Source organism: Cricetulus griseus, chromosome 2, assembly GCF_003668045.3.
Source record: "Cricetulus griseus strain 17A/GY chromosome 2, alternate assembly CriGri-PICRH-1.0, whole genome shotgun sequence".
Taxonomy (NCBI): domain Eukaryota; kingdom Metazoa; phylum Chordata; class Mammalia; order Rodentia; family Cricetidae; genus Cricetulus; species Cricetulus griseus.
The window spans coordinates 374811348-374837409 of NC_048595.1; the positions used below are offsets into that span (position 1 = coordinate 374811348).

Genomic DNA, 26062 nt, shown 5'->3' on the forward strand with positions numbered 1-26062 from the left:
CACACAATCCCACAGGACAAGCAGTGGTACAGAGGTCTAATTGAACACTGAAAGAAATGGTCTATAAACAGGCAGGGGGAACCAAAAACCCCAAACATAGGTTACATAATGCTTTATTAACACTAAACTTTCTCAATGCTAATGAGAAAGGGCAAACAGCTGAAGAAACATACTGGACTACAGAAAAAAACTGCTGAATTAAACCAGTCAGTATACATGACACTAACAGCATACAGCCCATGACCATCCTCATACATGACACTAACAACATACACCTGTACAGGGAAAGCCCATCAGCCAATGATCCTGGGGACACTCCTGTCATCGTCAGGTGATTCAGACAGGTGTTCCTCTCAATGAGGAAGAAGGCTTGCCTTGGGATCATGGTATTAATGAAGATGAAGGGAGAAGCCCCTGTAGGAGCTGGGCTTTGGTGAGCTTGCTTGGAGGAGTGTCTACAGCAGTGGTTCTCAACCTTCTTCATGCTGTGGTGACACCAACCATAAAACTATTTTCATTGCCACTTCATAGCTGTCATTCTGCCACTGTTATGAATCGTAATGTAAACATCTGATATTTCCAATGGTCTCAGGTGACTGCTATGAAAGGGTTTTTTGTCCCCTGAACCTCTGGTCTACAGTGTCTGCTGCAGAAAGTTACAGATGGATCCCTGTACAAATGTCTCTTTAAATCCTATCTCTACAGAGACAGCCAGATGGAGACATCATGAAAATGTCTGTTTGTCTTGGAGGACTAAAGAGAGTCTCTTAACCTGTTCTCAGACAATGATAACAACAAAGCCTGTGACTAGTTAACTACGAAGAATACAGGTTTCTGCTGCCCATAACACTAATACTTAAAGCTCACCCAGCAACCCCAGACTCCCCCATCCCCCGGGTTCTGTATCCTGATCTACAATGTCAGAAAAGGACTTTGGCCTTAGCAAAGTCCTTTTGGTGAAAGGAGGGGAGATGGAATTCCAGGCAAATGGAACTATCGATCAGTTGTTGTAATGTTTGACAGAATAGACTTCAAACCAAAATTACTGAGAAAGGATATGGATAGCTGCTGACTATAGGAACAGTTAGCCAAGAGGACGTCACAATTCCAGATATCTGAACACCAAAACAGGCACACTCAACTTCAGAAAACAATGCTAGCACTATAATAGGACCACAAAAATAGAAAAAGGAAAACCGTGAGTAGCTGCAAAGAGGGAGGGGTCAGTGGGAATGAGGGGAGCACAAGACAGTAAATGTGTGAACATGATCAAAATGTATCTTATATGTGGATAAAAATGTGATAACCAAATCCATTATTTTATCTGGTTTTTATACATTAATAAATAGCTTAAAGAAAGGGAAGTGCTGTGGAACCATCTTTTGTATACTGTGACCACCTGTCACAGGAATCTTCTTATTGATTAAATAAAGAGCTGAACAGCCAGTACCTAGGCAGGAGAGGATAAAACGGTCTTCTGGGAAGAGGTAGGAACTCTGGCAAGAAGAGAGGTAGGATTCACCAGTCAGACTCGGAGGACATACAGTATGCAGGAGAGGCAATGAGCCAGGTGGCAGAACAAACATTAATATAAATGGGTCAAGTCAAGATATAAGAGCTAATTGTAAAGATTAAATCAGTGATACCTGTAACTGTTATATAGCGGATACACAGTAAGCATAGCCATCACCAAGTCTCAAAGATAGTTGTTTTCAAGTTTAGCTAAGCCATCCAAGTTACTGTTGTAGAATAGGTGGGCTCTGGTGATGCCACATTGCCTTTTCTGTTATTGTGTTCTTAAACTGGCACTTAGATATTTGGATTTTGGATGATTGTAGGTCTAGGTGTTGATTCCCACATTTCTCTTTGTTAGATTGGTGTTTTGTTCCTTGGTTTCTCCTGCTGCTCTGGTTTTCTAGCCTAAATGGCCAAGGGTTCTGGTGACTAGTGCATATACAGGTTCAGTAGGGTGTCCCCTCTGGGTTTTTTTTGGGGGGGGGGAGGCTAGAGGTTCCTAGATGCAGCCTGGCCTTTACTAAGGCCAAAGTCCTTTACTAAGGCCAAAGTCCTTTTCTGACACTGTAGATCAGGATACAGAACCCGGGGGATGGGGGAGTCTGGGGTTTCTGGGTGAGCTTTAAGTATTAGTGTTATGGGCAGCAGAAACCTGTATTCTTCGTAGTTAACTAGTCACAGGGTTTGTTGTTATCATTGTCTGAGAACAGGTTAAGAGACTCTCTTTAGTCCTCCAAGACAGACAGACATTTTCATGATGTCTCCATCTGGCTGTCTCTGTAGAGATAGGATTTAAAGAGACATTTGTACAGGGATCCATCTGTCACTTTCTGCAGCAGACACTGTTCAGGGGACAAACAACCCTTTCATAGCAGTCACCTGAGACCATTGGAAATATCAGATGTTTACATTACGATTCATAACAGTGGCAGAATGACAGCTATGAAGTGGCAATGAAAATAGTTTCATGGTTGGTGTCACCACAGCATGAGGAAGGTTGAGAACCACTGCTGTAGACACTCCTCCAAGCAAGCTCACCAAAGCCCAGCTCCTACAGGGGCTTCTCCCATCATCTTCACTAACACTATGATCCCAAGGCAAGCCTTCTTCCTCATTGAGAGGAACACCTGTCTGAGTCACCTGAGGATGACAGAAGTGTCCCCGGGATCATTGGCTGATGGGCTTTCCCTGTACAGGTGTATGTTGTTAGTGTCATGTATGAGGATAGACATGGACTGTACAGGTGTATGTTGAAAGTGTCATATATGAGGAATGAATAAACTAACACATCTGTGAGGTGTCCCTGTGAGACCTGCCAGAGGTGTCCATGCTCCAAAGGCAGCTGGTGTTTGCTCACTGACCTCCTCACACCAGCACAGTGGTTCCCCAGGTCCCTGGTGAGCATCCACCAGTTCAGAAGCCACTCCTCTGTCCATCCCCATGCCTGCCTCTCTTCTTGGACACTGGATATCTGGGATTCTAATTGTGGGGCATGTTCAAACTAACAATGACTATATGACTTTGGCCAGAAACAAAGGGAAGGTTGCTGAAATACTTCTGGGGGTTCCTATTAAAGATACAGGTGTGACAGGAGAGCTGGCTGTCCCTTTCTTTTTCCTCCTGATTCACAGGCTGCAGGGCCCCAGTGACACCATAAGAACCATGTGCAGCCGGGCAATGGTGGCGCACACCTTTAATCCCAGCACTTGGGAGGCAGAGGCAGGTGGATCTCTGTGAGTTCGAAGCCAGCCTGGTCTCCAGAGCGAGTGCCAGGATAAGCTCCAATGCTACACAGAGAAACCCTGTCTCAAAAAAACCAAAAAAAAAAAAAAAAAGAACCATGTGCAAAGCGGAGTTGGGATGGTGGGTAGACAGGGTGATGAGATGGGGTCTTGGGTGACCCCACACATAGATAACAGCATCTGCCCTGTGGATCTCATTCTTCCATGATCCTATGGTGCTGGGAATGTGACTCAGTGATACAGCACTTCCCTAGATTGCAGGATCCTCAGCACTGGGGTGGAGGAAGGCTCTCTTGGTCAGCTCTGAACCTGCTGTGGACCTAGCCCTCATGTGCTTGGACGAGTGTCCCCTGGGTAGGTACTTAGAGGGTTCTTGGATGGTGTCTGCTCTGTCCTGATCCAAGTGAGCTGGAAGCCTAGGCAGGGAGCCTCCTTCCCCAGCTGTGCTGAGCTCTCCAGATGAGACAGAACTGAAGCTGTCTACACAGCCTTCCAGTGGTAGTGGGACTCCCTGCCTCTGCTTTAGGAGGGAATACAGGAGTCAGGACTTTCTGCTTCTCCTGATGTCAGGTGCAAGGGCTTCCACACAAAACACAAGCCTTGCTCCCTGCTGTAGTCACTCCCTCAACTCCCTCCCCCAATAGAGGGACCTTCCAGGACTCCAGGCCTGTACTGGGATCCTACCACCCCTTAAAATTGCCCCCTTTCCCTCCCTCTTGAGGACATTACACACCACGTGCACCCTACAGGCTTGCCCAGTCCCTCCCAGTCGTTGGATGTCCTATTTCCAGGTGCATGTCTGTTTACTACAATTGACATCCACCCTCAGGTCCCTCACACAGCCTAGGCCTTAGCATGATCCTTGTGGCAGCCCCAAACTGATAACCAGGACATGCTATGCAGGCTCTTTCTGCTGGGCCAGTGAGGGTTCCACATATACCCCACATCTACAGCCAGGGATAGCAGAGTGTGTTCACGGTGACATTGTGGGGGCTAACAGAATGGATGCAAAGACAGAATCCATTCTTCTGCTGCATACAAGAAACACACCTCACCTTCAGAGACAGACATTACCTCAGAGTTGAGGGTTGGGAAAAGATTTTCCAATCAAATGGACCTAGGAAGCAAGCAGGTGCAGCTATCCTAATATCTAACAAAGTAGACTTCAAACTAAAATTAATCAAAAGAGATGAAGATGAACATCTATGCCCCAAATACAAAGGCATATTAAGTGATATCTATCCAGAAAACAAACATTATCTATTCATAAAAGAAACATTACTAAAACTCAAATCACACATTAAACCCCACACACTTATAGTTGGAGACTTCAACATCAAACTCTCACCACTGAAAAGGAGGACAAGACAGAAACTTAACAAAGAAACAAAGGAACTAACAGAAGTTACAACACAATTGGGTTTAACAAACATCTATAGAACATTTCATCCAAACACAAAAGAATATACCTTCTTCTCACCATCACATGGCACCTTCTCTAAAATCGACCACATGCTGGGCAATAAAGCAAACCTCAACAGATACAAAAAGAAATTGGAATAATCCCCTGTATCTTATCAGACAACCTTGGTTTAAAATTACAATTCAACAGCACAAATTGCAGAAACCCCACAAATTCATGGAAATTGAACAACGCTCATTTGCATCACTCCAGGGTGAAGGAAGAAATAAAGAAGGAAATCAAAGACTTCATAGAATTCAATGAAAATGAAGACACAACATGCCCAAACCTATGGGACAACCTGAAAGCATTGCTAAGAGGAAAGTTAATACCACTAAGTGCCCACATGAAGAAGCTGGAGAATAGCCACACTAGAGAATTAACAGAACACCTGACAGCTCTAGAACAAAAAGAAGCAAACTCATCCAGAAGGAGTAGACGCCAGGAAATAATCAAATTGAGAGCTGAAACAAATAAAGTAGAAACAAAGAGAACAATACAAAGATTCAATGAAACAAAGAGTTGGTTCTTTGAAAAAATCAACAAGATAAACAAACCTTTATCCAACCTAACCAAAAGGCAGAGAAAGAACATGCAAATTAACAAAAGCAGAAATGAAAAGGGGGACATAACAACAGACAATGGGGAAATCCAGAGAATCATCAGGTCATACTTTGAAAACCTGTACTCCACAAAATTGGAAAATTTAAAGGAAATGGACAATTTTCTGGATAGGTATCACTTACCAAAATTAAATCAAAAAGAGATAAGCAATTTAAATAGACCTATAATCCCTAAGGAAATAGAAGCAGTCATCAAAAATCTTACAACCAAAAAAAAAAAAAAAAAAGCCCAGGGCCAGATGACTTCACTGCAGAATTCTACCAGAAATTCAAACAAGACCTAATACCAGAGTCCCAGCACAACTACACTGAGGACCAGGCTTCCGACACAGAAACTGCTGGAAAGACACCCTGTTACCAACCAGCCATAGCTGGTTGGGAGGGAGGGCACTAGATTTTCTGATTGAAGATTGACTCCCCCACCCCATGTTGTTGGCAGACTTGCTGAACTAAAGCAAGAATGCCTTGCTCGTGGTTTAGAGACCAAGGGAATAAAACAGAATCTTATCAACAGGCTCCAGGCGCATCTTGAAGAACATGCTGAAGAGGAAGTAAATGAAGGAGATTTCCTGGGAGATGAAACTAAGGAAGAAGAACAAGACCCTATAGAGCTTCCTGTTAAAGAGGAAGAACCTCCTGAAAAGGCTGTTGATGTGGCATCAGAAAAGAAGGTGGTAAAAATTCCATCTGGCATACCTCAGACTGAGAGCACGCAGAAGGGGGCTGAACCGTTCAATGTACCTGTAAGCTTGGAGAGTAAGAAGGCTGCTCGGGCAGCTAGGTTTGGAATTTCTTCTGTTCCAACAAAAGGTCTGTCATCTGACACCAAGCCTACGGTTAACCTGGATAAACTAAAGGAAAGAGCACAGAGATTTGGTTTGAATGTCTCTTCCATTTCCAGAAAGGCTGAGGATGATGAGAAGCTGAAAAAAAGGAAGTATAGATTTGGGATTGTGAGAAGTTCAGCAGGAAGTGGAACTACTGAGGATACAGAGGCAAAGAAAAGGAAAAGAGCAGAGCGTTTGGGGATTGCATAATGAAAAGTTCATGCTTTCTGCATCAGTGGTTTCCATTCCTCAAATTCTTCATGATTTTTTTTTAAAAACACACACACACACACACACACACACACACACACACACACACACACACCTTGTGCCTCACAGTGAGGAAGCATGTACCTTAGGTGTGCATCCTTGGATTCTAGCAGCAGTTTGATTAAACTGCTACTCTGCATTTAAGTTGTTATATTTTTGTTTTTAATTATTTTGCTTATTAATAAAAAAAAGAAAGAAAAGAGAACATGTGTTTTATTAGGTGCTGCTTTAAATTGCCAGAGCCAAATTAGACCATACAGGACAAGTGTCAGTGGCAGATATTAGGGGGAATTAGCTGTAACCCTGTAACCCTTTATCCCATATAAAAGAAGATAAGAAGATTGAACCTACCTTTTAAGCCTGTTTATTATCTTCTTGATACTCACAGATATGCTTTCATTTATTGTTCATGATGAGGCCAAGTCACCTAAAGGTTGAAATAGCCAGGCAGTGGTGGCACATGCCTTTTTAAATCATAACACTCAGGAGGCAGAGGCAGGTGGACCTCTGAATTTGAGTCCAGCCTGTCTACAGAGTAAGTACCAGGATATATAGGGCTACACAGAGAAACCCTGGCTTGAAAAACCAAACAAGTAAATAAATGCCAAATGAATTAATAGTTAGGTAGGTAGGTAGATAGTTAATTAGAGGTTGAAATAATCCATTAGATAATGTAGAGAAAGTGTGGGAGACTTTAGGGAATGTAGAGGATAAAATATGGGGCTAAGAATTAACAGTCTTTTGCTTTGAATGAAGCCTAACTGGGTAAAATAGAATCCATTGTAAAAGGGCCCTGTTTTGCCTGGCATTGGTGGTGCACGCCTTTAATCCCAGCACTCGGGAGACAGAGGCAGGAGGATCTCTGTGAGTTCGAGACCAGCCTGGTCTACAAGAGCTAGTTCCAGAACAGCCTCCAAAGCCACAGAGAAACCCTGTCTCAAAAAAAAAAGGGGAGGGGGGCTGTTTTCCAGAGTGGTCTGATTAGAGCAGAAGTAAGTGTTTGGGACCTTGATGGTTACAGCTGAAGAAGATAAATGGTCTGGCCACTCCTGAGGTAGAAGTGTAGAAATCTAAAGTGTGACTAGATGTCAGAGATGTTAAGTATTGTTACCTAGATCATTGAACAAGATACCTGGTGTTTTTGCTCAGTACTGGGGGTCAAACAGGGCCTCATACCTGCTGGATAAACACATGACTACTGCACAGTGGTTCCAACCATGTTTGCACTTCCCTTTCTCTTAAGTCATATGTAGATCTGAAACCTGCTAGTTAGCCTGTTTGATATGTTAATGTAAGTCCCTTCCCCACATCCCTTTTTTTTCCTCATGGTTTTTGAGACAGATCTCACTGTAACCTGGCATGGGGACATGCTGTGTAGCCCAGAAGGGAGGTCTTGAATCAGATCAGCCTCCTTAGCATTCTTAGAACTGTGATTACAGGCAAGCACCACACAGCTGTCTTGGGTTTCTCATTTTAATCTCTATATTTCCAGATCAGTGAGTGCTTGGTTTGGGGGATTTCTTTGGGAAGGTCATAAAAGTTCCAAGACTTGAAAACTTTGCTACCATAATTAAATCTTGCATTTCTATGATGGAAAAACAAACAAACAAAAAAAAAAAAAAAACAGCTAATACCAGTACTCCTCAAATTGTTCTGAAGGACCAAAAATTCAAATTAATAAACGTTTAAAAACTTAGGGAACCTCTAATGATAAAGGAAAATTTAACTCCTTAAATCAGGAGTGCCATGAGTGGCACCTGATCCCCTACTCTCAGAGAAGGAGAGGTAACTATCCACCACTCCTGTTAACATTCCTTTGCTAATTGCTGGTCATAAAGATCCCCCAGCCCTGGGGATAACTGACAGACCCTGTGACTCTGTAACCCTACAAGCCCATGCCCTGTCTTATCTCAGTCAAATGTATCTTCCTTGAAATGTATAGTTACTGACTAACTCTGTACTTTGTATGACCTTAAGTAACCATGGAAACTCTGTAATTTGTGGCCTTCAACTGAAGGACTCCAGCCTAAGATGTTTTCTTTGCAGATACTTAAGGATCTAAACTTATGACCTTAACAGGAAAGGGCCTTTAGGGTTGAGGAATTCCACCCTGACAAATGGTTCCCAGAGATAGAGATGTAACTGCCCTGAACGCCCCATGAACCCGGAGATTGCAGTCGGCCACCTGAAATGAGCCAATCATAACTGTTACCCTCGCTCACCCCAGACTCCATCTGTTGCAGTTTTTGCCTTTAAGAAGCCCATAGCCCCCAGCTCGGAGTCCAGCTCCTCTGCTCCTGCGTGAGTAACAAGTTGGGCCCTGGCGCCGGATACTGAATAAAGCCTCATGCGGTTTGCATCAAGTCCTTGCCTCCGCCTGGTGACTGGCGTCTCCGCATTCCTGAGTGTTCACCCTGGGGTCCCACCCCCGGGGCGGGGGTCTTTCAGTTCCACACAATAGAAGCAGAAGGGACATTGCCAAATTCTTTTTATGAGGCTACAATTACTTTGATACCCAAGCCACACATACAACTAAAAAAGAGAACTACAGGCCAATATCCCTCATGAACATCGATCCAAATTCATTTTAAAAGGTTCTAAAGAGACAGGACTTTTAAGGAAGTAATGAGGACCAAGTGATGCCATGAATATACAGCACTACACAGTTGGACTGAGTCCTTATGACAGGGAGATACAAGATTTCTACTCTTTCATCTATCCACCATTTCATTATCTATCATATGTACATACGTGTCTCTCTGTGTCCACCTCCTACTCTGACTCTTCGCCTCACATGCATTGGAGACACCATGTGCAGATATAGTGACCCTGCTTCCTCTGCACACCTGGAAGAGGGTATTTGCTGGTACAGACTTGCCATATGCTCATCACAGACATTGGCAGCCATAGCTGAGGGAAATCACAGTCGTTTTGTTGAAGCCCCTTGTTCCATCTAAAATGAGCCTCTTATAGGTCAAACACTGTGGTACTAGTGCCTTCAAATGTGACTTTCAAGACATTAGCAGGCTCTACATATCTTTTTGTGTCAATAGTGGAATTTTCAAAGAAAATGGGATTGACATCAGAGTAATTTGAATATGGGAAGACTCAGGGCTCTCAGAAACCAAAGCATCCATATGCCCCTGAATCTTGAATATTTCATGTCTTCCAAGCCAGGACCACATAGACAACACTTCCAGGTTTGACTACCAACTTGGCACAGAACCTTGTCACATTCACCAACACCAACAGCAGCTTCACACATTGATACAATGACTTTCCAGGAGCAAGAAAGCTCTGGGTTTTCTCCATTATCAAGCTGGAGCTTAGCTGGCTGGGTCCTTGCCCTTAGTACATACTCCCACTGTTATATTGAAGAGTAGGTGCCTGCTGTTAATTCCCCAATCTCCTTGTCACAACCATTCTATGACACTGAACTTTCTAGGGTCCTTTTCTCTCCAAAAGCAAATTGACAAACATTTGTCATTTCTTACTGTCCCAATTGCTGTTTTCATTGTGGACCTGTCACCATTAGTAACCATCCACAGACTGTATTGACCTTTCCCCTCCAAAGAAATTAGTCCTTTGCTTTCGATTTAGCCTTCTGTAAATTCTCAGGACATGGACAGAAAAGGCCAGATTACTTGCCAAAATATCACAGGAATAAACTTTGACCAAGAAGCCAAAAAATTCCTTTATTCACTCTAAAACCTCATGAGCAAGTCACCACCTTTCTATATTGCTCTCAGAACTACTGTCTTCCAGGATACTGCAATGTTGACCCCACTGGGCTATGCTTACAGTATTCAACTGCATTTGTATTTCAAAGTTTCAAAGTCTCCCTAATTTCTCAATCTATATATTCTTCTGTCTATCATTGATCTATCTCTACCTATCTATTTATTTATCTATAGATATATCTATATAGTCATAGCTATCTATAGTTATATCCATAACTAGTCATGTTCTTCACAACAACAGCCCTCTCAATGGTGTCACCTTCTCTATTAGTTACTTTTCTGTTCCTCAGATAAAATACCATAACAGGAATACATTAATGAAGATCTGTTTGAGTTCTAGCTCCACAGGGATAGATGTCCATAGTGGAAGGAAAGGCACAGGAGCGGGTGCTGGAAGCTGAGAGATTACATCTCAATTGTACTTAAGAAGCACAGAATGTGCCAGAAGGGGAAACCTATGAATTCTATTTTATTTTGCTTTATTTTATTTTATTCTATTTTTGATCCACAGACTCACTATGTAGCCTTTGCTGATCTGGAACTCACTGTGTAGACCAGCCTGGCTGCAAATTCACAGATATCCACCTATTTCAGCCTGACAAAGTGTTGGGATTAAGGCTTGTACACCATACTCAGCGGGGCCATAAACTCTAAAAGTCCACGCACAGATGGACTTCATCCACTATGCCTTCATATCCAAAGATTTCCATAACTTCCCCCAAATTGCAGCACTAACTGGAGACCAAGTATTAAAAAGCATGAGCCTCTGGGAGCTATCATATAGTCAAGACCGCACACTTTTATACACACTTATATATGTAAATTCCTTTTCCATTGGAACCCTTGTGATCTTGAAGCAGCCAGAGAAGAGGAAATTGGCTACCTGAAAAGACCATGATGAAGTTCAGGTTCTAAGCACAAACCATAGAATTTCCAACAGGTTTTCCTTAAGGCTCCTCAAGTGTCTATTCTGAAGGAGGAGAAAAACAAGAACTGTAAGATGCAATGGGGACAGCTGCAGGGAAGGTAAAGTTGGAGGAACCAGAGACCCAGTGGTTCCATCAGAGTGGGAGCAAAGGATCAAAGGACTGACAGAATGCTACTTTTCCAGCAGTCCCTGGTGTTACTTACGTATGTCAGTCATCTGGTCTACCCACTCCCCTCATCCTGGCCATGTCAGAGCCCTTCTGTCCTGTCAATGTCCAAGGAGGATGTCACCAGCTAGGGACATAGCCATGAAGGAAAGCAGTATACAGTATACACATAGGAGAAATGGGAAGAGATGTTCTGTCAACTACTTGGTGGGAACACATGCAAATTAATGTTAATAAGAAATATTTACTGTATGTATGTATGTATGTATGTATGTATGTATGTATGTATGTGACACACAGGGGTCCTCATTTACACCTCATTAGGGTACCAACATGCTCCAGGAGATAAGGTCTGCTGTGAGTCCCATTCTAAAGTGGAAGTAAGACCATAGGGTTTGCTGACACCCCCAAGATTTCACAGTAATGTCTGACCAGGGACTTGACCCCAAGTACTTCTGATTGGCACCCCACCTTTTAGATATGAGTCTCTACTCTCTAGAACACACAGCAACATTCCATCTTCTCCCCATGTGACTGTGAGTGGCTTCTCTCCCACATCAGGGCCTGTGCCCTTGAATGTTTAAGTTTACAGGTGCCACAATGCTCTCCCAGAGCTCATGCCCCCCCCCTTGTTTCTGCAGTGTCCTGCATCCCACCAGGGCTGGAGTCGACCCTGTCCCTGATCTGGCCCGTTCAGTCATCTGCCCTCCTCTCTAAATGTTCAAACTTAGGCAGCTTCTAATTGTCATGTGAAATGAGCACTCTTCTCGAAAACAATTTCTGAGCCACAGATTACTTGCTGTAAGATATTTCTAGAAGCAAAGTGACTAGACCACAGAGCTTCAACATTCAACTTTTTCATAACTTGAGGCTCAATGTTGTTTAAATAAAGTGTGAAAACCCAAACTCACATGGGCATTGCATGGGGCGGGTCTCTCTGTAGACTTACTAATGTGTAATAGCTTTAAATAAACACTAGATCTGATGGTACATGGGGTGACCTCAGTAGTGGAGAGGATAAGGCAGGGTGGTTGCTAGTAGTTTGAGGCCAGCTAAGGCTTCACCCAGAGACCCTAGTTTTAACTAAGAACAAACACCACTGAGGTCTGGGGCTACAGCTACATTTCTGAGGTGGAGAGACCCTCAGTGTGTATGAGTCCCTGGGCACAATCCCTATTGCCACAAATGGACAAGATAACCAGCTCTTCCCAGCAGGCTTGCCTAGTCCCTCTCAGCCCTGGATACCCTATTTTCCAGGACACTTCTCCACAATACACTTGTGACATACCCCACCCATATTCCTCCCCTAGGACCAGTGGATTTGGCATGATCCTGGGAACAGCCCCTTGCTGGTAACCAAGACTGACTGAGCAGCTTCTTTCTCTAGGGCCCAGGAGGATCCCATAGGCACCCCACATCTACAACAAAGGGACAACAGATTGTGTTCACAGAAACCTAGTGGGGTCAGAGAGGCTTGCTTTGCTCTGTCCAAATGGTTGGGAAATGACAGTACATTGATAAGGAAGCAGACAGACAAACCAGAGTCTACAAGCAGCACCATTTGCATGCAGCCTTGTGACAGAAAGTGGGCAAAGAATGACCAGGTAACAATGGAGACCAGTGGGCCATAGGCTGAGGTACATGGCTTCTTGGAGGTTGTTGGTTGAACCCCAGAAAGTGGGTATATGTTCATGTCTGTCTATTCTTCACCTAGATACCCAAGGCAGAACCTGCTATTTCCCCATCCCACACAGACTGGATAGACACCAGATGAGGACCTTAGGACACAAGCCTGCTTCCCACTGCTCAGCCTCCTTTCCAGGATCCTAGACAAATCACTGTCTGCTGCAGCCTCAGTTTACACAGAGACTCACTTAGAATATCTATTCAGAGACAGGTTGGGTGTGACACTCCCCACAAACTGGAAAGAGTTCTTGTGTCTCAGAAGGCAGCCTTTGTCCCCATCCTGCTTCAGTAGCAGCACCCCAGGCTTACCAGGCTCCTAAGATGGCAGACTAAGGCCCCTGCCCCCCTCCATCTCTTTGTTTCTCTATTTCTCAATGGAGTGGGCACCTACACTAGACACCTTCCTTTTGTGGTTCCCTGTCATGTCCCAAGCTTTCTGTCATCCAAGGTGAGCCCTTAAAGATCCATGATCCCATTTGATGCCTTCCCCAACTTCTCTAGCACTTAGGAAGAACAGCCTGACCCAACCCAGCTGGGACTCCAGATCTACTGGAGTCCCTGAGTGTGTCTACAAATGGCTCCACACCTTCCTCTAGACCTGTAGTGAAGATGAGCAACTTACCAAGGAGTCTTGCTCTGTCCAAACTTGAGCAGGACCCAGGTCTCAGGAGTGTGGGTGCCTTCACTGGCTGTTTCTGTGTGACAATGATAAAGGTCAGAACTCAAAGGGAAAGTGAAAGCCTTCTCCTCTGAGCAGCTCAGATTAAACAAAACTTCAGGCTCAGTTTGCTGGGCCAGGCCTGCCCTTGCTGCACCTTCCTTTTCTTCCCTCACAGGACCAACCTCAGGCTGACTTTCTAATTCTTCTCTGCACACCCATGATGATGATGGGGGGTTCTCTATTGTCTTTAAGAAAAAGCGTCTGCCACCGGTAGGTCATAAGGACCTTTCCCAAGGGTTGTCCAATCCGATTTGCATTTCAGGTATTTACATTGTGATTCATAATAGTAACAGAATTACCAATATGAAGTTGCAATAAAATATTTTATGGTCGGCGTCACCACAGCATGAGGAATGGATTAAAGGGTCACAGCCTCAAGAGGGTTGAGAAGCACTGCAGCAGAGGTTCAGGGACCTACCTCAGATCACTTTCCACACCTCCTGGGTTTGACTATCTCTGTCTTTCCCCAAGCACACCTGCTGGGCAGAAGTTTCTGTTAGGTTTTTGACTGCCAATATGTGAGTATTGGAGAGTGAGGAGATGGGACATAGAAACCTGTGGTGATGTATTATTTATGATTTATTAAACTATAGAGCCAGGCAATGCTGGTATATACCTTTAATCCCAGCAGCCATACTAGCTAACCATAGAGCTAGGCAGTGGTAGCATCATACACCTTTAATCTCAGGACTCAGAAGACAAGCAAATGAATCTCTGTGAGTTCAAGGCCACACTGAGCTCCATAAAGTTGATGCAGTCCTGAAGGGAATTAGATCTCACACCTGTAATTCCAGCCCTAAAGAGGAGCCCAGTGTCTCAGGCTGCATTCTGAGACTTAGTCTCCAGCCATGCTGAGGGGAGGCAGCAGTCTGAGGCTTGGTGGAGAGCTTCTGGAGACAGGATCACACTTTCAGTCTGAGATAGAGGTAAGAGCTAGTGGCTGGATGCTTTACTTATCTGACCCTCAGCTTGAATTCCAATATCTGTCTCTGGGTCATTTATTACTCATGTTATAGAAATCACTTGTATAAAAGAGATAGAATGTTAGATTTGAGGCTTCTGAGGCTGGTTAAAGGTGGAGGTGAGGAACAGCCTGATAGGAGAGGCCTGCACTGCCACCTGAAGCCATCGTGCTATCGTGCTATCTGGACCTGTGCTGTAGCCAAGGGCCATGTCTGCAGCAGGTGTCTGTGTCAATGTCTGTGACCCATGTTACAACCAATATATATGTGAACCTCCTTGGTCTGGGCAGCTGTCTGGGACCATGCTGATGAGTACTGAACTAAGCTGGCCCAACCCCACACTGGCCACACAGTGTTGCCAGCAGTGATATGAGTGCAAGAGAGCTGGCTCTGCCCCTCTCCTAGCCAGTGCAAGAGAGCTAGAACTGTTGGCATGGGAGGGGGAGAGCTGGCCAAGATGGTGTGGGCTCAAGAGAGCTGGCCCTTCCCCTTGCCAGCCATAGCATTTCTCAGAGTCAGCCTGGTCCCTCACATGGGCATTTTGGGAGAGCGCTGGCCCTGGTGGCTTGGGTACAGGAAAGCTGGTGGGCTGACCAACTCAGCTAATACACAGGCCCAGATCCAGGGCTTTGAAATGGCTCACGCCAACACCTAACCCATCTATGACCTGCTGGAGCACATGAAGGGACTGGTCCTGTGGAACCATAGCATCAGGATCTCCGTGACTCAGGGCAAAGCAGCAGGATATCTGCAAGTCTCACAGAGGGTCCACTGTGTGATGGTGTAGCAGAAGCCAGAGGCCTCAAAACAAATGAATGACTCATTGCAATGAACATTTCCAAGTAAAGCTGTTTGGACAAAAGAGTATAAACAGTGTGATACATTACAGCTCCACTGCAAGACTTTCTCTTTTTTTTATTTTAATTTTCTATTTTTTAGGAGGAGAGGTTACACGACTAGAGGGCAGAAATGGTAGAACTGGCAAAGGAGTGGGATTCAGTTTCATGGTGTGTAATTCACAAGGAATCAAAAAATATTTATGGGGAAAGGGAAATCCAGAAAAAGACAAGCAAAAATTGGAGAAAATCAGTAAGTCCCTTAAAGAAAGCCAAGAAAAACCAAACAGGTGAAGCAAATTGTTCAAGACCTAAAAATGGAAATAGAAGAAATAAAGAAAACAGAAACTGAGGTAATTCTGAAGGGACCAGCTCCCCATTTCAGCAGCCTTAACAGTCTAGCACATGCTTGCCTGACCTTGCCTTGGTCACTACGAGGTCAGATGCCTGCCTCGTGGCAAGGAACTAATCAGAAGTTAGCTGGTGGTGCTATGATTTATGACTCTGGGTGTGCTTTAAGGACAAGCACACAGCAATGACGCACAGAGCATAGCAATCACCCTGGGAGGGCCTATGGGCCATAACAACCAATTGACCAATCAACACAGGGCAAGCCCTCCAAGCCTGGAGGCACACCAATCCTGAGCCTTGTGTACCCCTAGACACTCCCCTTACGCCGTCCTGTAAGATCTCTATGCTGTAGCTTTGCAGCGTCTTTCCCAGCCATCCTCCATGGTGGATGGATGAAAGGCCCGAGCTAACATGGGGTTAGCTCATTAAACAACTGCAATAAAGCCTTGTGCTGTTTGCATCAAGTTTTCGCCTCCACCTGTTGATCAGGGTCGCCGAGGTCCTGGGCAGAGATCCTGGGGGCCTGAGCCACTGGTGGTCTTTCATTAATATAAGTTAAAATTTTGACCATATTAGGTTAATCCTGTTTAAAAAGTTCTGCTTATTTCTCAAGAAAATTATATATACGTGATAAAAAGTTCTATCTGTGTTTTCTGGCGTAATCTAAGTTCTGTTACAAGCATACAGCTAAAACAAATGGTGCAGGTTGCCACCATTTTGCAGCTAGCCACAAGGCAAGCTGGTCACATGACTGGCTGGTAGCCATTTTGTTGAAGTTGAAAAAGATACTTGGACCGCCATCTTTACTGAAGGTGCCCACACGGAAGTTAGGAGGTACCATCTTACAAGCAAGTTTTTTTTTTTTAATTAAAATTTCAAATGTTAATAATGCTTCTATACACAGGAATGCTAAACTTTATAAATTAACAGTAGTCACCCAGGTGATAATGGTTTTAAATGAATAAAGGGTATTTTACTTTTATATTACAGAATGACATTAAGGGATTTTAAATTTCTTTTTAAGAACAGTTTTTCAAAATGTTTAAATTTATAAGGTTATGAGATATTTATGCTTTTAAAATGTTTTTATTGTTAATGTTTGTACTTAAAGAACTTCAATTTAAGCCGGGCGGTGGTGGAGCACACCTTTAATACCAGCACTGGGGAGGCAGAGGCAGGTGGATCTCTGTGAGTTCGAGACCAGCCTGGTCTACAAGAGCTAGTTCCAGGCCAGCCTCCAAAGCCACAGGGAAACCCTGTCTCGAAAAACCAAAAAAAGAACTTCAATTTAAAATCATTATTTTTAAAATCTAAACCTGACAGCGTAAAGTTTTAGTTTTATAAAAGCTGCTAACCTAATATAAGATGGTAAAAATACAAGTTAATACAGTTTATGTTTTCAGAAGTTAAGCTTAAGCAAGCAACTAAATGTGTAATGTAACTACTGTTTAAAGGATATAAGGTAACTCTATATGCAATTTAAATTCAACTGTGCTAAGTCTCAAATATTTTACTAAGTTAAAACTAGTTACAGTCAGACTGAAAATTGGCTAGTTGCAGGGATAGAGCCTTACCTAGCCACCTATGTGCTTAAGGCAAGTAACTAAAGACAAATTTTGTCTCCTGAGATATACTAAACTGACAAACCTATAATGCTTCAGAGACCTGCAGAATGTGGCAATTAAAATGTTAATTTAAAAGTTTATAATATCAGACAGACTGCCAGATCCTGACAGTGACCCAAAGTCTCCAAAGAAGATTATGAGGCACCCTGGTTCTTGCACCTGGATTGTGTCAACTCTGACCAGTGAGCGAGATGCTCAGATGCTACACCTGCTACCAGGACCTGGCCCAGACTGTGGACAAAGCTGCTGGACACTGGAAAATTGATTGCACCCCCTTTGCCTAGACAAAACAAGGTCAGTATTTTCTATGTCCCTCTTCCACAGAGAGGGACAAGAAAACTCTGACCTTATAGGCCTGGAGAAGAATGATGCTGTTCTTTGTTACTTCAGCCTCCAGCACTGATGGAGACTTGGGTATGGCTAACTGTATATGGACTGGTACTTGTCACTTTTTAATAGATTTGGAAACTGTATAAAATTTATCCTTCTCAGATCTCTGAAAGTATTAATGGTTGTCAGCTTGGCAGCATCAGGCAGTCAGATCCATAAGACTATAGTCAGCTTGATAGCTCATTTTATATATGTAAAAATCAAACCCTAATGTGACTCCTCAGTTAAGATCTGAGGATGTAAAAACATAAAAGTTTTAAAGATACAGAAATTCAGAGCTCAATTAATGTTTAATAAAGTTCTGATAAGCTGATAGAGCAGTGACTACCTGCTTGTTCAGTCACCAACTCAAGGTTTTTAGATTTATTTTGGTTGTCATCTAAGTATAAACTTAAAGGACGTTTCATCAGGACTAAGGCACCTTTGTCCAATCTATACCTGGCTCTCTGGACAGAAGAAAAATGTACACACTTCTAGCCCAAATCTGTAGTTTTTGCTACAGGTGGCTAGGATTCAAAAATTTGAGTATGTTCCTGCTGTTTGACAGATACCCAGATACCTGCTTTTTCTGCACTGTGGGTTTCAGTACAGATTGATAATGCTAATATATCTAAAACTGTTGTGTTCTTTTGTATAATTAACTTCATATAGACTTAAGAGGATCAAACGTCATAAAGCTTGGATCCACTTCTCACAGGTCAAAAGAACTCCAGGTAAGTACCACCTATGGTATCCCACCTGTCTGTTCCTAAGGATGGGATTTTCTGCCCTGGTTTTGGAACTCCTCCCATCCTTCCTGATCAATAAAACTATGGGCCTAAAAGTTCTGATTGAGCACATAAGTTTTAACTTCTGTTCCCAGTTTAAACATGTCTTGAACAGTTTTCTGCTTCTGGCAGACACATCTGAACATCAGTTGCTGACCAAAACCTGCTCCTAAGGACTTGCTGTGGATGTGAACCAGTCCAGCCGATGTGAACACCCCCTGTCTCTTCAACAGTCTGCCAACCAGCTGCTTCTGATGGATGCCTGAATTCCCTTTTTGCTATTGACTAGCATTTCAGCCTTCTTAGGTCCCTAACCAGCAGCCCATATTTGGCAGGAAGTAGCGTGGGAAAGAATACATCATCCCTTTTCCCTTGTTAAGATGCTAAGTCAAAAGGAAACTCCCTTACATAGGGGACAATGTGACAACAGATACAAATGTCACTCCCTCAGAAAAATCTGTCAGCTAATGGCAGGGCCTGTTAACACCTAACAGGCAGGATGCAGGATTGAGTCCTATCACCGGTACTTCGAGAAGAGGGGAATGAAGGAACAAGCCCCCCATTTTAGCAGCCATGACAGGCTAACATGAGCTTGCTTGACCTTGCCCCACCTTTCCTGGTCACTAGAAGGTTAGATGCCATCCTCATGGCAAGGAACCAATCAGAAGTTAGCTGGTGGCGCTATGCTTTATGGCTCTGGGTGTGCTTTATGGACAAGTGCACAACAGTGATGTGCAGAGCATAGCAACTGCCCTGGGAGGGCCTATGGGCCATAACAACCAATTGGCCAGTCAATATGGGGAAGGTCATCCAAACCTGGAGGCACACTAATCCTGAGACTGTTGAGTACCCTTAGACACTCTGGTTTCTAGGGGTCTTTCTCCAACCATCTGCAGGTGGAAGGATGAAGGGCCTGAGCTAATGGGTTAGCACATTAAACAACAGCAATAAAAGACTCTTTTCTTTTGCATTAAAAACAATTTACCTAGCAATCCAACTTCCCCCTAGAGATATCACCATCTATGATTTCAAGTTGTAATACAGAACTGTATTACATATACATTACATATTCATATACAGAACTGTATATGAAACCAATAAAAACTTACATTGGCATAAAAACATTGATCAATGCAATCAAATCGAAGACCCAGATGTAAACCCACACAGTTATGGACACCTGAGTTTTGACAAAGAAACCAGAAATATACAATGGAATAAAGAAAGCATCGTCAACAAATGTTGCTGGTCAAACTGGATGTCTGCATGTAGAAGAATGCAAACAGAGTCATATTTATCACCCTGCAGAAAACTTGAGTCCAAGTGAATCAAAGACTTTAACATAAAACCAGATACAATGAACCTGACAGAATAGAAAGTGGGGAATAGCCTTGAATGCATCAGCACAAGAGACCACTTCCTGAAGAGAACACCAATACTGCAGGCACTAAGATGGACAATTAATAAATGGGACTCCATAAAACTGATCCAGCTGTCTGTCTTATTCTTTACCTGGATACACAAGACAGAGCCTGTCATATCCACCCCCATTCCCCACAGGCTGAGCAGAGAACAGGAGCGGCTCAGAGAATACAAGGCTGCCACCTACTGCTCAGCCTCCTTTCCAGGATCCTGGACAAACCACTGTCTCCTGCAGCCTCAGCTGCAATTCAGAGTCAGAGACAGGGTGGGTGATGGCCCCTCCCTGGAGGTGGGCTCCTTGCATCTCAGGAGGCAGCCGTTGTCCCCACCCTGCTTCGGTGGCAGCATCACAGAGCCACCTTTACTGACAAGACACCAGTAAAGGCCAGGTTAGGTCCTTGCCCTCCTCTTTCTCTTTGTTTCTTCCACTTCTCAGTGGAGTGGACACTCACACCAAAGACTCCCTCTGAGATCCCCTGTCCTGTCCCAAATATTCTGTCATTTAAGCTGAGCCCTGGCAGCTCCCTGATGCCACCTAAGTGCTTCCTCACCCTCTCTTGTGCTTCACAAAAACATCCATACCAAACCTTGCCTTGAGTCCAATTCTACTGTCACTAAGTGTGGACATAAAATGGGTCCACACCCTCCTACAGAGCTGTGGTGAAGATGAGCAAGTAAGGGACCTGTACATGTTTCCCAGCTTACTGAGGAGTCGTCTGGCTGAACTTGAGCAGGACCCAGGTCTCAGGAGTGTAGGTGCCGCCACCGGCTGTGTCTGTGTGATAACCTGACAAAGGCCAGGACTCAAAGGGAGAGGGAAAGCCTCCTCCTCTGAGCAGCTCAGAGCCACATGAGACCCCAGACTCAGGTCCTGAGCCCCACCCTCACCCACGTCCTTGTCTACCCTCTCACATGACCAACCTCAGGCTGGCATCCTAGAGTCTTCTCTGCACACCCCCATGTTGTTTGTGTCCTCCATGGTCTGTAAGAAAAAAATCTGCCACTTCAGGCTCAGGGACCTTCCAGAGATCACTCTCCACAGCTCCTGGGTTCTAACCTTCCCTGTCTCTCTCCAAGCACACCAGCCTCTCGTCATTCCATTAGGACCAAAATATCCTCATGCACCTACCACTAGTGAGACCAGAAGTGTTAAGCAAGCAACATTTTCTTTTCAAAGAAAAAGATTTATAACCTGTTTTCCCATCTGGAATTATGGGAATTGGAGATTATTAATAATACAGTTATCTGAAGGGCCAGGCCTTATGGACCCCCACAACCAGGACTGGAGATATATATATGACAGTCTAGATGATCTTTACAATATCTGTATATCCAGGGGTTCTCCCAAGTTCCCACAACCAGGACCACAGGTGGCTAATGGCCCAAATGACTTCTACTGTATATGTATGACATGCCAGAACCTTCTCTAGGCCTTAAGCTAACACAAGTAGCCAATCTCTACAAACCATCTTTTTGGAAAAAAATAGCATGTACTTTGAAATAAGTTCCAATGTAAATATGCCTCTTTGTGCACCGGAAATCCTTGCACCAGGAAACTTTTTTTTCATCATTGTACTGTTTTTAAATATGCTCACTGCAAACACCCTGAGATCAGACTCCGGAAGATTGATCCAGCCTGGCTCGCTAAGTCAGGCTGAACGGGGTTTTCCTTCTTGCCTCTTGTGGATATGCTGCTGCAGGTTTTGGTGCATGTAGGAACACCCCACGTCACCCCTCAGCACAGCCTTGGGCTCTGGAGAGGTTGACACCAGCAGTGGTCTGTTGACTTGGTGAGCATGGCACTTGGAATCTGCCTTTACTTAGAATCATCCTGTGTCGCTTCCTCTCAAAAAGCCCCAGCGTCCTCTATGGCTGAGCCGACTCCCTCATGTCTCACCCTCATGTCGTCTTTGATAGACAGGCCAATATAGCACCAGTGCTACAACTTCTCACGGCTTCAGGCGAGGGAATTGAGGATTGAATAAAGACTAGACAGCTAGTCATTCTTGCAAGGAGAATGCCATTTATTTCAAAAGAGAGGAGACTTACAAACCAGACAGCAGCCATAGTTGAAAAATACTCAGGTCAGAGGTCCATGCTCCCAACACCCACTCCCTCCGCAATAGGGATTGGTGGATAGTTTGCATTCTTGCATACAGGCATTGTTGGAAGGAGGGAAACAAGGAAGCAAATTCCTAGTCATGAGATGGCCAGCAGACCTCAATGGGAAAGGACCCAACAGGCCAAAGTCCTCTACTCTACCTGTGGCTGAAGGCAGTGGAAAGTCTCTGCTGTGTCCCAAGAGAAGGGACTAAGAGGAGTCAGGGGCCAACATAACCCTTTCATATGACACTACTTTATCCTAGATAAATGTCATTGGGGCTTGATGGCCATGTCCTCACAGCTTTGAAGGGAAAGCAGGTGATTCCTCAGGACCCATACACTGCAATTTATAACACATTTATTTCCCCATTAGATTGGAGTTTAGTAGTCATTCCCTAAAATTCATATCTCTCACCATTTTACAAATCACTGTGTAATTATCTCATGTACTATAGGGCTGTGCTGTGATTTTGCAGATGGGGATACTGGGGTGAGTAATGAGGCATCAACTTTTATTCCACTACTCAGAGACTGAGCCAAGAGTCAAGCCAAGATGGAGCCTTAGATGTTATGCACTGTCGACCATGCTTCCTGGTAGAAAGTTATTTTTGCCATTTAAAACAACCTTATCATACTCATGATTCTTTTTCATTCATCAGCATGGCTTTAGTTTGTTAGAGAAAATCACAGTGAGATGCAGGACCATGTAAATGTCCCCTGAGCCACAGGCCAACCATGATGGGGAGAACTTGATCAGTCTGAAGAATAGGCCAGAACATTCATAGACCCCTGATCAGTCTGGATTGGGCTACAGACTCTCACAGCCAGGGTGGGACACCCACATCCTGTTAGACCCCCGAAAACTCAAGTATTCGGGGTCCCAGGCCACGTTCGCGGTCACCCCAATCACCAGGTGGATTCGAGAGCTTGCTGCAAACTGCACGAGGCTTTATTGTAATTTAACGAGCTAACCCCATGTTAGCTCGGGTCTTTCACCCACCCGCCATGGCAGACGGCTAGAAAAAGACGGCTCCTAAGGTCTCCCCAAAGATCTTATAGGGCAGCGTAAGGGGAGTGTCTAGGGGTACGCACAGGCTCAGGATTGGTGTGCTTCCAGGCTTGGAGGGCTTGCCCTGTGTTGATTGGTCAACTGGTTGTTATGGCTCATAGGCCCTCCCAGGGTGGTTGCTATGCTCTCTACGTCATTGCTGTGCGCTTGTCTGTAAAGCACACCCAGAGCCATAAAGCATAGCACCACCAGCTAACTTCTGATTGGTTCCTTGTCACGAGACAGGCATCTGACTTTCTGGTTTCTAGGACAAGGTCATAGAGGCACATGTTTGACCATTATGGCTGCCAAAAGGGAAGCCGGTTCCTTCATTCCCCCATTTTCTTTTCTGGAAATTCCAATCATGGAATTGTTGTCTCTCTAGTATCCCCATCAGGGAGTGATAGATACTGGCATCCCCACGCAAGAGAGTTCCTTTTGACTTAGCATTTTAACCAGGGAAAATGGACGCTGATATTCTTTTCCAAACTGCTTCCTGCTGACTTTGGGACGAAGTTAGGGACCCCAGAAGGTTGAAATGCTAGTCAAAAGCAAAAAGGAATTTAGGCAATGGGGAATCCATCAGGGGCTTTTGGTTAGCAGACATTGTTGCAGAGACAGGGGGTGTCCATATCAGCTGGACTGGTTCACATCCACAGCAAGTCTAGGGCTCGCAGTCTACTTAGAACAGCCTGTAGTCAGCATCTGATACTCAGATGTCTGCCAGAAGCAGAAACCTGTTTAAGACATGTTTAAACTAGGAACAGAGGTTACAACTTATTTACTGAAGCCCACAGTGCAGAAAAAGCAGATATCTGGATATCTGTTCAAACAGCAGGAACATAACTTTGGGTCCTAGCAAAAACTACAGATTTGGGCTATAAGCATGTACATTTTTCTTCTGTCCAGAGAGCCAGGTATGGATTGGACAGAGGTGCCTTTGGCCTGATGAAAAGCCCTTTAAGTTTGTACTTAGATGACAACCAAAATAAACTTAAAAACCTTGAGCTTGTGCCTGAACAGTAGATAGTCATTATTTTATCAGCTAACACACTTACTAGTCTATAGTGGATCTGACTTTCTGATGCTGTCAAGCTGACAACCAGTAATATTTCAGAGATCTGAGAAGGGTATATTTTATCCGAATCTACTAAAAAGTGACAGAAGCCAGTCAGAAGCAAGTCCATATACAGTTAGCCATACCCAAGTTTCTCCATTACCGCTGGAGGCAGGTGTTTCAAAGACCAGCAATCTTCGCCAGGCCTATACTGTGAGAGTTTTTTTCCTCTCTGTGGAAGAGGGACATGGAAAAGACTGACCTTGTTTTGTCTAGGCAAAGGGGTACAATCAATTTTCCAGTGACCAGCAGCTTTGTCCACAGTCTCGGCTAGGTTCTGGCAGGCGGCAGGTTTTACATCTGAGCATCTCGCTCACTGGTCCAGGTGTAGAAACTGGGTTGCCTCATAATCTTCTTTGGAGACTTTGGGTCACTGTCCGGATCTGGCGGTCTGACATTATAAACTTTAAAGATAGCAATTTAAATGCCATATTCTGAAGATCTCTGAAGCATTAGAGGTCTGTTTGTCTGTTTTAGTTACTTGCCTTAAGCACACATTAAGCATACAGGTGGCTAGGTAAGGTCTTATTTCTGTAAATGATTTAGTCTGACTGTAACTGGTTTTAACTTAGTAAAATGTTTGAAACAGCACAGCTGAACTTAAAACTGTATAGAGCTACCTTATATTTCTTAAACAGTAGCTTAACTTCTTTCTGAGGCAGGGTTTTTCTGTGACTTTGGAGCCTGTTCTGGAATTCGATCTGCCGGACCAGGCAGGCCTTGAACTCATAAAGATCCATCTGCCTCTTACTCCCGAGTGGTGGGATTAAAGGCGTATGCCACCAACGCCCTAAACTTAAAGGTGTGTGCCATCAACACCCTGAGTTTAAAGGTGTGTGTTACCAACATCTTAAACTTAATTTCTAAAAACACAAACTGTACCGTCTTATATAGATCAGTATCTTTTATAAAACAAGAACTTTACATTGTCAGGCTTTGCTTAGAAATAATTCTAAATTGAAGCTCTTTAAGTACAAACATTAATAAAAACAAACATTTGAAAACTGGTTTTAAAAAGAAATTTAAATTCCCTTAAGGTCTTTCTGTAATATATAGAAGCATTAACATTTTAAATCTTAATTGAAAAACTTGTTTCTAAGATGGTACCTCTAATTTCCATGCGGTCACCTTTAGTCAAGATGGCGGTTTAAGTATTTTTTTTTAACTTTAGCAAAATGGCGACCAGTCAAGTCATGTGACCAGTTACAAAATGGCCATAACTTGCTTTGCTTAACATGCTTAAGTTTATACCAGGAAATAGAACATTTTTAAAACAAATATACATAATTTACTTGAGAAATAAGTTTTAAAACAGAATTAGCTTAATATGGTTAAAATTTTAACTTATATTACCATTTTTAAAATTTATTGTTTGTAGACATGAGAAACCATAGCACAGTTTACATTTTTTTTTTGGCTAGTAACAACCTTTTCTCTGACCTTTAATAACTTTCCTCTGACCTTTTATAACTTACTTTAACCCTCTATAACTTTCTGTAACAATCTTTTTCTCTGACTTTCTTAGACATTCTTAGACAATTTTTTTCTCTTTATTACTTAAGTCTTTTACATTTTTTTTCTCATTTTTTAGTTAACATAAAAATTTTGTCAAAGTCCCTTTTATAGTTCTTAATAACTTTAAGGCCGTTTAGATGTCCGGATCAGGCCAGATAAGTTTATACGCTCGAGCTCCATGTGCTCAAGGCAGAGAGACCTGGGGTAGGGGTGCTGCTGGTAACCCCAGACCCTAGGCCAATCCAG

At 43.7% G+C, this 26062-nt stretch overlaps 1 protein-coding gene across 1 annotated transcript; it reads left to right on the plus strand.

Moving 5' to 3' along the window:
- Positions 1–239: 239 nt before the first annotated feature.
- Positions 240–6387, plus strand: LOC100764744 (SAP domain-containing ribonucleoprotein-like). The gene is made up of 3 exons (XM_035438806.1): positions 240–331; positions 5782–6178; positions 6248–6387. Exons 1-3 carry the CDS (start codon positions 240–242, stop codon positions 6377–6379), a joined length of 621 nt encoding a protein of 206 aa, XP_035294697.1. The 3' UTR covers positions 6380–6387.
- Positions 6388–26062: the final 19675 nt, after the last annotated feature.